Raw genomic sequence first — 14818 nt, 5'->3', positions numbered from 1 at the left:
TTTTCATGACCCCATTTGGGGTTTTCTTGGCAAAGATACCAGAATAATGGTTTGTCATTTCCTTCTCCAGCTCATTTTACAGATGAGGAAACTGAGGCAAGCAGTAGTAGCTAAGTAACTTTTCCAGGGTTACACAGCTAGTAAGTGTCTGAGGCTGGATTTGAACTCATGAAGATGAGTTTTCTTGATCTGGTTTTCTATCCATTGCACCAGCTAGCTGCCCTATAAAAGAATACAGTAGCATCAAGGAAGGAAGAATAGAGCCCAATAACAAGAAGAGAAATACTTTTCTATGGAGCCTTGTGATGAAGTAGAAAGAACTCTGGAGACTGAAGAGACCTGGGTTCAAATCCTGGGTCTTCCATATACTAGCTGTGCGATTTTGGTCAAGTGACATAATATCCATGACCTTTTTTGTCCTAGATTGTTAAATGCGAATAAGCATTCCTTTTTCTCTTTTCCTCATAGGGCTGTTGTGAAAAAAGTGCTTTGCATGTGGTAACTTGCTGTAGAAAAGTGAATTCTTTTTTGTTTATTTGTTTTTTGGAGGGGGGAAGGCAGGGCAGTTGAGGTTAAGTGACTTGCCTAAGGTCACACGGCTAGTAAGTGTTAAGTGTCTGAGGCCAGATTTGAACTCATGTCCTCCTGACTCCAGGGCCCGAACTCTATTCACTATGCCACCTAGCCACCCCAGAAAAGTGAATTCTAATTGTTGTGTGTCTAAATTGTGCTTTATAGTTTCCAAAGTGTTTTCACATCTCTTGTGTCATCTAGCTTTGTAAGAGCCTGAGACAGGTAGAGCAGGTGTTAATGTTCTATTTTACAGATGAGGAAATTGAGGCAAGAGGGGAAAGTCACTTTGACACCAATACTAGATTCAAACCTAGGATATTCCTACTATACATAGTTCAATGTTCAACTCTTTATTACATAATATTTCCCAAATTTTATTTGATGCATTTTTGTGAGTAGAAATTTCCTTGAGAGCATTTCCAGATAAAATATTAAACATCAAGTTACACAAAAGGATGACACTGGATCTTATGATTCTATCAAAAATATGTGCTTAGAGGCAGGTAGGTGGTGCAGCGAATAGGGCACTGGCCGTGGGGTCAGGAGGATCTGAGTTCAAATCCCGCCTCAGACACTTCACATTTACTAGCTGTGTGACCTTGGGCAAGTCACAACCCCCAATTACCCTACCTTCCCTCCTCCAAAAAAAAAATATGATAAGGAAAGAACTCTACCAGTACCCTTTGATGAAACAAATATAGTATAAAGGAACAATGAAGATCTATATGAACTGATGCATACTAAAGTAAGTAGAGACAAGAAAACAACATTCACAGTAACCAGAACAATGTAGATGGGAAGATCAGTGACACACCAAAAAAGTAAAGTAAATATAACAAAATTATCAAGATCAAAGCAGGACATGAATGAAAAGACAGGAAACTTCCTGAACCTACCCATTCATGGAAGTGGGAAGTTACATATTATATGTTTTTAGAATTTTTTCATTGAATTGATCATGTGCTGATTTTTTTTCCTCTCTTTTTTTTTTTTAAAGTAATTGGGGTTAATTAACTTGCCCAAGGTTACACAGCCAGTTTTTTTGTGTGGGTGTTAAGTATCTGAGGCCAACCGATCCGGGGGTCCTCCCAACTCCAGGGCCGGGCTGGCGTTCTGACTCACTGTGCCACCTAGCGGCCCAATTTTTTTTTCTCTCTAAAAAATGCTATTTGTAATATGGGATGTCTCTTAGAGAGTGGAAGAAGGAAAGATAGATGGGACACTATGGTGTATAAGAGATAGAAATATCAATACAAAACTTTAAAAAGAAAAAAAATACTTACTGTGTTTTTCACTATAAAAAATAGACTTAACTTCCTTTGTGTTACTGCAAAGTTTTCTCAATAGACCTTTAACCCAAGGAGCAGTTTTTGCTCCCATATTATCTCCCTCCCTGGGCACAGCATTTACAGGTTTCATCAGCACATTTCATGCTCCAAAGTGTCCTGTGACCAGGTGAATTTAAGCACCATACACCAAGCTGCACCCTGCCTGAAGCAGATTTATGTAAGAAATAGGTAGGGTGTGGCAGAGTGATGCAGGGGGACCCAGAAGGGAAGAACCCACAACATCTTTCCAGAAAGAGGCCCTGGGAGTTCTGCCTTCTTCATCAACCATTTCCCTTATTCTTCTCCCTGCTTGTGGGCCCACACTGGGATATATAAGTGGGGAAATGCCAGGAGGGTGCGGCACCAAACAGAAGGGAACCAGGGCAGTGGGGGCTGGCTGTGGGAGTTCCACAGACTATGGCTGTTCCTAATGAAGTTTTCTATCCCTGGGGCCAGGAGTCATTTATTACAGCACCAATGATGAGTAATTAAGCCTCGGAGTTGTTGGGAAGAAAGGATGCAATGACTATCTCATTCCTTGGTGAAACTTATTCTAGCACAGGCTGAACTTAACTAGATGTACATAGTCATGGGCATGTGGGTATGTAGACAGAGGGACTTAGGAAGATAGACAAACATCTGTGTGTGTGGGGGGGTACAAGAATACCTGGCTAGGAACCCAAAGGGCCCTTAAAGCATTGTCTTGTTCAACTCTCTTATTTTTGTTGCTGTTGTGGAGTCTTTTCAGATGTGTCTGACTCTGGGTGACCCTGTTTGGGGCTTTCTTGGCAAAGATGCTGGAAGTGGTTTCCCATTTCCTTCTCCAGCTTGTGTGCACCCCAAAACTATGTGCAATAGAGATCCTTACCCAAATACTACTCAGAGGCTTCTCAAGGTAGGGAGCAGAAAAGAATGGTTTATTACAATCTCAAGAAAGGGCCACCCTCTCTCTGAGGGTGTTAGGGAGGAGAAGCAATTTACAAAAGGAAATGGCCCTAATGTGGAATTCTCCCCCACCCCCCTTCTGACCCTTTTTTTCCATTGGCTAGAAGTCAGGAGTACAATCTAAGTGCGGCAATCTACCTCAAGTACCAGAACAAGAAAACAGTAGATCACCCAATGTAAGTTTGAGAAAGCACTTCTGTTCTTATTTAGCATATCTTATGCTAAGGTGTCACTGAGGAGAGGGGTGACTCCCTACATCTCTGAGTTTTGAGTCCTTGTGAATCATGATGTAAATCTGATGAAGGGGAACTTGGGCCTGTTTCCCACGAAAAGCCTTACTAGATTTTAGAGTAGTCTGAGAAGTTTTCACTCCTTTCACTCAAGCTCATTTTACAGATGAAGAAACTGAGGCAAATGGGGTTAAGTGACTTGCCCAGGGTCACACAGTAAGTGTCTGAGGCTGGATTTGAACACAGGAAGATGAGTCCTCCTGACTACAGGCCCAGTGATCTCTCTACTGCATCATCTAGCTGACCTAATATGATGTAGGTGCTATTATTATTATTTTTTTTGGGGGGGTTAATTTATTTAGTATTTAATTTTTCCCCAATTACACGTAAACAACAATTTCAAACATTTTTTGAAAACTTTGATCACTCGGTTATTTGTAACAACAGTCACTGAGTTGTATATTAATTATCAAAATATCCCCTGCTTCATTGTGTTATCTTTTTTTTCAAATGCTTTATTAACTTCTGATTTACATCATTCATTTCCGCCAGATTTTGAGTTACAAATTTTCTCCCCATTTTCCCCTCCCCACCACCCCAAAATAGCAGTCTCACAGGATATCCCCTCCTCCAATCTGCTCTCTCCCATATTTTCTCCCATACTCCTTTTGACTTTTCCAGTAGATCTCTATGCCCCAGTGCCTGTATATCTTATTTCCCAATTACATGTAAAATAGTATTAATAATAGTATATATATATATATATATATATATATATTTGAATATTTTATTTTAAAACTTTGAATTCCAGATTCACTCCCTCCCATCACCCACCCTTACTGGGAAGATAAGCAGTTAAGTATAGGATGTACATGTGTCGCTAATGCAAAACAATAACATAGTAGATATATTGTAAAAGACTGACTATATTTCCCTCCCTCCTATCCCACCTCCCACTTGTTCTATTCTCTACTTTGATCCTGTCTCTTATCAGAAGTGGGTGCTTCCAACTTCCCTCCTCCCCAGCCTGCCCTCCCTTCCATCATCCCTGCCTCTCATCCTCTTCCCCCCTACTCTCCTGGAGGGTGTGATACCCTATTTAGTGTGTATTTCATTCCCTCCCCAAGCCAAATTCAATGAGAATAAGGTTGACCCATTCCCTTTTGCCTTCCTATTCTTCCCCTCCATTGTAACCATTTTCCCTTGCCTCTTCTATATGAGATAGTTTACCCCATTCTGTCTCTCCCCATCTCCTCTCATTATATTCCTCTCTCACCTCTTAATTTCACCTTTTAAGTATCATCCCTTCCTTTTAAATTGGTCCTGTGCCCTCTATCTATGTATACCTGTAAGTATATATACACACATTCACATATGTATTCATATGCCCATATACCCTCATATATAGACATACACACACACATATATACATATATATATATATGTTTCTATTCCCTTCAACTATTGAGAAAAGTTTCATAAGTTACAATTATTGCTTTTCCATGTAGGAATATTGATAGTTCAACTTTGATAAGTTCCTTATGATTTCTTTTCCCTGTTTACCTTCTCATGCTTCTCTTGCTTCTTGTATCTGAATGTCAAATTTTCTATTCAACTCTGGTTTTTTCATCAAGAATGCTTGAAAGTCCTCTATTCCACTGAATGACCATATTTTCCCCTGAAACATGATACTCAGTTTTGCTGGGTAGGTGACTCTTGGTTTTAATCCCAGCTCCTTTGACCTCTGGAATATCATATTCCAAGCCCTTCGATCCCTCAGTGTAGAAGCTGCCAGATCCTGGGTTATCCTGATTGTGTTTCCACAATATTCAAATTGTTTCTTCCTGGCTGTTTGTAATATTTTCTCCTTAATCTGGGAATTCTGGAACCTGGCTATAACATTCCTAGGAGTTTTCTTTTTGAGATTTTTTCAGGAGGTGATCGGTAGATTCTTTCAACCTCTATTTTGCCCTCTGGTTCTAAAACATCAGGGCAGTTTTCTTTGAGAACTTCCTGGAGGATGATTTTTAGGTTCTTACTTTGATCATGGCTTTCAGGTAGTCCAATAATTTTTAAATTATCTCTCCTGGATCTATTTTCCAGGTCAGTGGTTTTCCCAGTGAGATATTTCACATTGCCTTCTATTCTTTAATTTGTTTGGATCTGTTTAACAGCATCTTGATTTCTCATAAAGTCATTAGCTTCCATTTGCTCCAGTCTAATTCTGAAGCAATGATTCTCCTCATTGAGCTTTTGAGATTCTTTTTCCATCTGGCAAATTCGGCTTTTTAAGGCATTCTTCTCCTCATTGCCTTTTTGAGCCTCTTTTGCCATTTGAGTCAGTCTGTTTTTTAAAGTGTTATTTTCCTCAATCAGGCTGTTGACTCTCATTTCATAATTTTCTTGCATTGTTCTCATTTCTCTTCCCAATTTTTCCTCCACTTCTCTTATCTGCTTCTTAAGGTCCTCTATGGCCTGTAACCAGCTCGTATTTTCCTTTGAAGCTTTTGGTGCAGGAGTTCTGACTTCACTGTCTTCCTCCTGTTCCATGCTTTGCTCCTTTTTGTCCCCAAAATAGGAGTCTAATGTTGGAATCTTCTGTCTGCTTTGTTTCCTTTGCCTGGTCATGTCGCCCCTCAGTCACTTGATCCCTGGGCTTTTTGCCACAGTAGGACTCTGCCACCAGACAGGGGAGCTTTCGTCCCAAACGGTGGAGGTATTAGATGGGTGCCCTCTCTGAAGCCTCCACACGCTCTGGCAAGCTGGACATACACCCCAGGACCTCCACCCTAGACTGCAATCCAGATCCAAGCAGGTTAAAGCAAGAGCGATTACCCCTCAGACTTGTGCTTGGTCCTCCTACACTCTGCAGGCCAGGAGCTGAAGCTGCTATGTGGTGCAGCTGTCTGTGCCGGCGTCTCAGCGGCCTCCTGGGGGCAAGAGCCACGCGCTCCCACCCACTGGGTCCTAAAGTCCAGACTGAACTGGCCTCCCACCCTGTCCCTTGCATCCATGTGTTGACAACTCTGAAAACAGCCACAGCTGCTGCCGATCTGGGGTCCCTCTGGCCAGTGGCTGGCCAGGCCTGCCCCAGTGCCAAAGCCTCGTCATGGGGCCAGGTTGGACACCTATGGCGCCATAGCTGTCCCCAGTGGGAGGCCAACCCCTCCGAGTCACCTTGTGGGCAGCTGGGAGGCCCCGCCTCTCTGCAGGTGCTATTATATCCATTTTACAATTGAGAAAACTGAGGCTCAGATAGTTCAAGTGACTTGCCCAGGGTCATACAACAAAGAGAATATCTGAACTCAGGTCTTCCTGCCTCCAGGTCTGGAGCTCTATCCACTGTACCACCTAGCTGCTTTGCCATATGTCCCAAATTTTGATTTGGAAAATATGACTGTATATAATGGTGTTCCTTTGTCTGTTCTGAGGAAAGCATTAAGCATAGTGGTGTATGAGATGAAAAAGTTCAGAGTCTGAGTCTGAGATCAGAAAAGGTCTCATAAGAAAGGGCACTGCCCCTGTCACTCAAATGGTGTCTGCCAGGAAGTACAAAATGTAGAAGCTGGAAGGCTTCTTTTGCTCCTGTCCTGATTATAACTCCACCTCTAACCCCTGTCCTACCTCACCATTGGCTGGTGAAGCAAGCTCACAATCTTTCATTAGCCTTAACTAATTGGTGCAAAGCAGTTTCAGTCCTTCATTATGTATTTCCTTTCACCAAATTTGGAAGTGCCCAAGTGGACTAGTGTGGTTTTCTTTCAAATTACCTCATTTCGGGTAAATCATGAGTTATTCCTGAGACTCTGAACTGGTTTACAAAGTATGGAGAAGAGATAGGATTGTAACAGGGAGTTAAAAGTGTTGAGCTGAAAGGAGCGAGACAAAAGATCCCTGAGAGTAAAATTTGAAAGTAGACTTTATTACCACGGGACTGCCGAGTCACATACCCAGATCAGACAGTGAGTTGGCATGGACAATGTGCTGGTTTTTAAAGTGGTTCCAATAGTCAGGTTACATAAGCCGAGACTATAATCAGTGATTTGACAATGTATATTTGAATTTCCCACCTGTGAAGTTTACCCTAGGCTGAGGGACAGGGAGCCTAGAATGGGCTAAGATGGGGAAGATCTGGTGGGGGGCAGGGCATAAGGGATGGGGAATATGGGGTGGGGAGGAGGGGACCAGGAAGAATGGAGAAATATCCGGTGGGGGGCAGGGATGGAGGAGAATGGGGAAACACTCAACAGGGATTTTACCCTAGGCTGAAATTCCTGCTCACAGATCAGTTGGGGAAGGGAAGAGTGGAGTTGTGCTCAACAAAAGAAATGAGGCAACTTCAGTGTAAGTCATGTCTCACAGTGGCAATAGCAGAACTGTGACTAAGGAGCAAGTAAGCGACCTGGCTAAAAGCACTTAGCACCCTAAAGGAGAGGCAGGAGGTCTTGTTTGCCAGGTGAGTCAAATCTCCAATACTGCCTCCTCCACTCTCCCTTCCAGCATGGATGTAGATAGCCCAGCACACTGAGTCCAAGAACCCTTGGAATGGAGGTGTCACCTAGACAACTGGCCCTGCTTTTGGAAGGGACCAATCATCCCCATCAATTGCTGACCATATGCCTGCCGCCTATGGGGGATACAAGCCAGCCTGACTGAAGCACCTTAGGGGAGAGATGGGAAACCACATGTACCAGAGGATTCAAGCCACCACCACCTTGACCACTGAAGGGGTCAGGCTCTGGAAACCCCCTCAAACTCTCCTTGAATCTTCCCACTGGATCTGGCACTTGCCTGAGGCATCTACCCATCCCAGTCCACTGGCCTTTCATTGTTTATCCCTGGTCCCACCCTAGATCCCATCTAGACCTCATTCTCCCTTGGCCATGTGGTCCAGGTCTCTGGTGGTTCGGGCCCTTTTCTATTACCTTATAGTCACCGCATCCTATTGGCCATTCTCATCAAGATCCTCCTTAGACCCTTCCTCTAGACTACTTGACCAACCCTAGATCCCTCCCACAGTCTTTCTGAATATAAGATCCATCTTGTTTCCATAGAAGTGTTCAAATTCCTTAAGAAGCTGGCCAAGGCCAGATTCAGTCTGACCTGCTTGTTGATACAGGTGACATAAATGCTCAGATCACTTAAGAGTCTGGCCAGTATGGTGACTTTTTAATAAACCTTGTTTTTCTTTGGCTGAAAGAAGGCTTGGGTAGAATTCATTCAGGCAGGACCTGGGTGTTGCTATTTCCGGGTCCCAGCACCCCTAAACTTCAACACCACCACCTCCCCTCAGACCTAGATAGAGATAGCCTAGAATCCTGAGCCTAAGAGCCTTGGGAGTGGTAACTCTTCCTCTCCCTCCCATCATTTCTTCTAGCCCAGTCCCCAAAATGATTATTCTAGGAAGCAATCCTTTTGGTGATCACATCCTGGCAACTGTTTCTTTGGGTGCTATAGACAGTTACAGAAGAGCAAGAAAACAAAGTTCTTGCCTTTAACATCAGAAACTGCAGAGAGAAATGATTATTTCTCCTTGACTAATTATTATTATTATTAATTATACTCCTTGACTCCATAACTAATTATTGAATCCAGACCAAGGTTTTTCCCCTTTTCTACTTACTCATCCAGAAATCTACCAGTGTGGGAAATCTTGGGCAAAGACTTCCCCAGGCTAAGATCAAATCAGACTCAAAAAAATGCTAAATTTAGGTTAATGGGAGGATTACAGTTCTTAGTGTTCTCAGTTAGGTCTGGGGTAGAAGTGGATTCCCTCTTTGATATGTATATTGATAAATCTCTTTGACTTAGACTTGACCTAAGACCCTTATTTTAATACCGCCTACCTCTCATTGTAATATTCATTCTCTCATTGGTAACTACAGTTGATTGCATCCTCAGGAATGCCCACTCTTCTAAGGGCATATAAACTGTGAGCCCACTAGCTTGAGGGGCTTTCAAGAATGTCATTGATCTCTTTTTATTAATAAACATGCCAGCCTAATCAATAATGTGATTAAATTACCCAGAAACTACGTCTCTTGAATTTTTTAATGTCACATTTCATCAGTTGAGATGACTGGATAGAGGAGGTGTTACTGCCACACCCTAAGAACCAGGATACTGTTCCATTTGAATTACAGTCAAGAATGAGGTCCTGGAAAGCAGAAACTGTCTTCAATTTTCTGTCTATATCCCCAGGGTTTAGCACAGTGCTTTACACATAGTGCCTGATAAATGCTTTTTCATTCATTCATTCATGACTGACATGGTGGGTCATACTCCTTCCCGCAAGGGCACAGTTTCTCCTCACGTTGTCTGCCTTTCTCACCCTTTATCCTGAGGTCCTTTGAAGGCCTGTAACCTGTAGTGCCAATGCAATATTTACAGCACCCATGATTACAATAAAGACTGTGACTATAAGTATTTCATGATGTTTGATTGCAAAATATACCAAGCTCTCCACATAGAGGATAGAACTAAAGCATTTATTTAGATACCAGAAAACACCAGTGAGCCAATTCCATCATAGTACCAAAAATATTCAGAAACCATAATAACACTGAGAGCCACAGCATCCTTCAACCTTCCCACAAACTAATACAAGATCAATATCTACTCACAAGCCTATGTGACTCCTTGCCTGATCATCCTCTCTCTCCCCCACCATCTGGCTGGCTCTACCAGCTTCCTGTGAGCTCTGCTTCCCTTCAGCAAATTCCCTCCATCACAGGCTCCATGTGATTGCATTCAGCCTATTAGGGGGCAGAGTTTACTTTCAAAGTGGGGGAGGTCTTCAAATTCCCCCCCTAGGTCTATTAAGGGGCAGGGAAGATCTTTAAATTCCCATTTCCATTACATAACCCTACATGGTTTCTGCAAGAGACCACTAATACAAACATAATCACAGTGATTGAGCCATTCCAATGGACAAAGACCTTAAAACTGGGCCATCCCCCATCATCCTTATCTTGCCATTGGACCCAGATAGCTCTGGAGGAGAAAGTGAGGCTGGTGACTTTGCACAGCCCTGCCTCACTTAAATCCAATTTACTTGCAAGCCATGGCATCAGCTTCCTGATGTCATGGTCCTTTTTGAGAATGAAGGACAAACAACAACAACCCCACATGAGACTAGGGTCAGATACTACTTCTTTAGTTTTTGCACCAGGTGAAAATAGTCTTGGTTGTAGCTCTGGTTAGTAAAAACTATAATAATACCTTGCATTTATGTAGCCCTTTAAGGTTGGGAAAGTGCTTTACAAATATCATCTCATATTATCCTCACAACAATCTTGGGAGACAGGTGCTATCTTGATTTTCATTTTACAGATGAGGAAACTGAGACAGTGGATAGGTGACTTGCCCAGGGTCACACAGCTAGTAAATATTTGAGACAGGATTTGAACTCAGGTCTTTCTGACTCCCAAGTTCAGCACTCTATCTACTGCATCACCCAGTTGCCTCAGTATTGGTGTTAGAATTAAGTACATGTCTGTCTTAAGTCTTGCCTAATGTCTGTCTCTGCTTAATAATAATTACTGTTATAATAATAACTAACATTTATATAAAACCTACTGTGTGCCAGGGACTATGCTAAACTCTTTACCATTAACATCTTATTTGATTCTTACAACAACCCTGGGAGATAGGTACTATCATTATTCCCATTTTACAGATGGGAAAACGGGCAAAACAAAGGTTAAGTGACTTTCCCAGAGTCATACAACTAACTGGTGTGTGAAGTCAAATTTGAATTCAAGTCTTACTGATTTCCAGATCCAATCTCTGCTCACTGTATCCATCACCTAGCTGTCTTGGTAACTGGTTTTATAATTAGACATGTCGGTCTTAAACTTTGCATAATGCCTGTCTCTGTTCTGTGAACTCAGTTCCATATCAGGGAGCTGGAGAAGGAGGTGGTGAACTGGTGGGGTATAATGTGTGTGTGGTGGAGTTTTGTTTTTTTTTTGCCTTTTGGAGGGCAATTGGGGTTAAGTAACTTGCCCAAGGTTACAAGTTTTTTTTGTGTGGGTGTTAAGTGTCTGAGGAGGGAACCGAACTTGGGTCCTCCTGACTCAGGCCGGAGCTCTTACTCACTGTGCCACCTAGCCACCCCAGGGGTACAACTCTTGAGAATTCTGGAACACATTTCCATAACTGGAAAGGAACTCAGAGACTGGCTTGTCCAAATACTCCATGTTCCAATTCCATTGAGAAACTGAGGCACTGAAAATTTGGCTGAAATAAGGAAGGTGGTGGTGGTACTTGGTCCCACAATAGGAACTCTAGGGCACTCCCAGCTCCCTTGGTCCTCCCACCCAGGTTAGCTAGTCTGTTATCTTTGATGGGGTGGATAAGATAAGGATTTTCCGGACTAAGGAGTTAATGAGCACATAGAAAACCATCTATAAAACTATTCCAGGTGTGGGGAGCTGTGAATTGGAAGGTGAGTGGTGTTTGCAGGAGATAAGGCCAGGATGGTTACATCTCTGGTTCAGCTCTGTACACACATGCCACTTACCTTGGCAAACATACTCCTCTCACCTCAAGAAGTGTAGGGGCCCCAGGTTTCCTTTCCTCTCACCCTTCATCCCCCATCCTGGCCAGAGGTGTCCTTGATTCATGGGTTCTCAATAGTGGTAAATAACTTGAAAGAGGTCCCAGAGGTCAGTGTGTACTCCTTGGAACATGGGGGTAAGGACTTGGAGAATAGAGAATTATAATCACTTTGGGGTCTATAGTCTGGGTTTAGGCCAGGCTCTTCTTCGTGTGTGTGTGTGTGTGTGTGTGTGTGTGTGTGTGTGTGTGTGTGTGAGAGAGAGAGAGAGAGACACAGGGACAGAGAGAGAAAAGGAGTTTAGGTGGTTATATGTATGGAGGGGGGGGAGTATGAGTGTGATTGTACCCATGCGTTACTGTGTTTACTTAGTCATATACACCTACTTAGTAAATGGTGTGTATGAAAGATTATATGTGCCTGAAGCAATATAATGCTCCAATCATTGTTTGGATTACTGGGGTCTGATTTTCCGTCCTCCTAGGGCACATCTAACAAGGAATCTCTTGGATCCAGGAGGCCTCAATTTCCCTCTCTGCTATGTTCCAAGCTCCAAGAAGATGGGATCTGTGAGGCTTTTGGAGATAGTGGTTGCCTGGCTTCTGCCCAGAGAAGAGGCATATGTAGAAAGCCCAGGAGAGAAGGGATGGGGGCCATTGTCCTCCCCCAAAGACTCTGAGTACCTAGGGGCTGACGCCTTCATTGGCTGGGCCAATCAGAGTTGTTGATAGTCGGCAGCCCCCTGAAAATATGCTCTGACCTTTCTTCTCCCACACCCATCTTTTTCCCATTCCCTTGCCAGGAAGCAGGTGAGGATAATGAGGTTAAAGGGAAGAGTTAGGGAGGGCTCCAGATGTCATGATTTAGAGCATGGCAAATCCAGAGGCCCCTCCGTTCCCTGCCCAGATGTCCCTGACATGTTCATCCTGGGCAGCCGGCTGTAATGCAGATGGGAGGCAATCATTCTCTTGTTTCTCCCCCCCTCCCTGCTCTCCAGTTGCTGATGGATGTCTCATCTGATAGAGTTAGGACTAATGACTTTTCCATGGGACTCAGAACTAATGGAGATGCTAAAGAGGAAAAGAGTAAATGATATGAAGTGGTTTTAATCCCCTTCTCCCCTCCCCAGCACATATTCATATCCTGCCCCAGGATAGTTTATCCAGAGCCTTCCTCAGTGGGAAAGGGGTAGTGAAAAAGGTGGAGGGCAGGGAGGAAGATAGATGGGGAAAAGATTGGTGTGGGAGAAGAAATGTTGGAGCATATTCTCAGGGGATAACTGACTCTTACCAGCTCAGGGGTCCTAGATGGGAGAGAGAAAGAAGGAAAAAAGAAAGGAAAGGGAGAGAGATGAGAAGCACAATTGGGAGAAAGAAGAGAAAAGACTTGGAAAGGGTAATTAGGAGAGATTTTAGGATCAGGGATTTAGAGCTGGAAAAGAGAGATGAGAAGAGATATAAAGAGACATAAATGGAGGAGAGAGATAAGAAAAGATGGGAAGAGAGATAAATGGAGAAGATAGATGAGAAGAGATGAGAAGAGAAAGAGAAAGGGAGAAGAGAGATAAAAAAGATGGGGAGAGATAAATGGAGGAGAGAGATGAGAAAACATGGGGAAGAGAGAGAAATGGAGAAGAAATAAGAAGAGATGGTGAGAGATAAATAGAAGAGAGAGATGAGAAGGATAAGGAAAGATAAGTGGAGGAAGGAGATAAGAAATGGAGGAGAGATGGAGGGAAATGAAGGAGAAAGTAAGAAGAGACAGGGGCAGAGAGGAAGAGAAATGGAAAAACAGAGAAGTGGAGATAGGGTGAGAGAGGAAAGAGCCAGAGATAGGAAGGGAGAGGAGAAGGATGAGGAGGGAGATCAGGAGAGATTGTGTGGAAGTGTTTATCTTCTGGCCTCCCCTGCCATGTTGCTGCTATGAATCAAGGCCTCTACCTCTTTTGAGTGATTTCTGGCCTGTTTCATTCTCTTATCTTTTCACCTCAGCAGTCCCTTTTGGGCAATAAAACCTACTTAACTACCATTGGGGAGATGCTTGAGGGTATAGACCAAAAGTAGGATGATGAAAATCACTGCTTTGCAAACATGAGATCTGGATTCTATTCTTCCTGTTTCTGTGCTTCTACCCCCATTCTCAGCAGAGTACTAGCTTCCCTGACCTCTCAGGAAATGGGGTCCTTCTTGCCCCTGGGTCTTGTCCCAGCAGAAGCAGACATTCCAAGACTCATTCCTCAGGGTCTTCCTGCTTACTTAAGTGACCTGGTCTTCAGAGAGAGGATTCCTCTCCATTAATGCACTCCTTTCTTTATCTAAATCATCTCTGCTTCTCTAGACATCTAGATTCCCCTTCATCTAGTGCCCTGCAGCTGATTGTTCTAGTTCCTTGCTTACCCATTAACTGTTAACACTTGGAAAAGATAGCTGTTCCATTTATCACTTATCTCAATATGCACAGAAGGGGGACTTCCTCCCCCACATTATGGAGAGAAAGTCAAGAAGCTAGAGGACAAGGATAGGAAGAGTCATGGAGCTAAACATGTCCTCTCTTCTCTTTCTGGGGTGACTCACTTATCTAACCTTTATTCATGTTGGCAGGTCCAGGATACCCAGAAGGGTTGCCATGGTGCAGCTTGCTGTCAGTGTCTTAGGGATAACCCTACTGGAGGGCATCCACTTCTACTACTCACTACACACAACTACTTCCAAGCCTCCACCATTGTTTCCTATCTCACAAATTAACCAAACTTCAACACCAAAGCATTTTCATGCACACAGCAGAAGATAAGAAGAGGATTTCTATATGAAACTGTATTTCTATGTCATATGGCTTCCTTTTTTTTAATACAAAAGTATATAATAAATTCTATATGTTACTTTCAAAATGATCCTGCTGGTCTGTTCTTATTTCTGAAGTTTTCCGTGCCTATCTCCTCCTTACTGTGCCATTTCTCTTAATAGTTTTGAGAACACCCTCTCTCTTTTACCATGGAGTGCAGGGTATACTTTAGGGAGAGAGACAGAGACAGAGAGAGAGAGACAGAGAGTTGTAACTGAAGAGAAGATTTGGGAGTTACCCCTCCCCCCACCAAGAATGGGGGCTAGAGAGAGAGTAGATAATTATCTTGCTAAGCTAAATATCTCCAAGTCTAGCTATCCTTACAGAGGTATATTATGTCA

At 43.1% G+C, this 14818-nt stretch overlaps 1 protein-coding gene across 1 annotated transcript in view; it reads left to right on the top strand.

Annotated features, from left to right (window-relative positions):
* Positions 1-14461, top strand: part of LSM12 (LSM12 homolog) — an 83584-nt gene extending 69123 nt beyond the window's left edge. Inside the window, exon 5 of the mRNA XM_069064421.1 lies at positions 14237-14461. Coding sequence (XP_068920522.1) covers positions 14237-14380 — 144 coding nt within the window. The 3' untranslated portion in view covers positions 14381-14461. The remainder of the gene's footprint in view (positions 1-14236) is intronic.
* Positions 14462-14818: the final 357 nt, after the last annotated feature.

The sequence above is a fragment of the Petaurus breviceps genome, unplaced genomic scaffold, assembly GCF_028583685.1.
Source record: "Petaurus breviceps papuanus isolate PSGF00001 unplaced genomic scaffold, PetGlider_PUasm1.0 90630, whole genome shotgun sequence".
NCBI lineage: Eukaryota > Metazoa > Chordata > Mammalia > Diprotodontia > Petauridae > Petaurus > Petaurus breviceps.
Note: the sequence above shows the minus strand (reverse complement) of the source record. Positions and strands in the feature narration are given on the sequence as shown.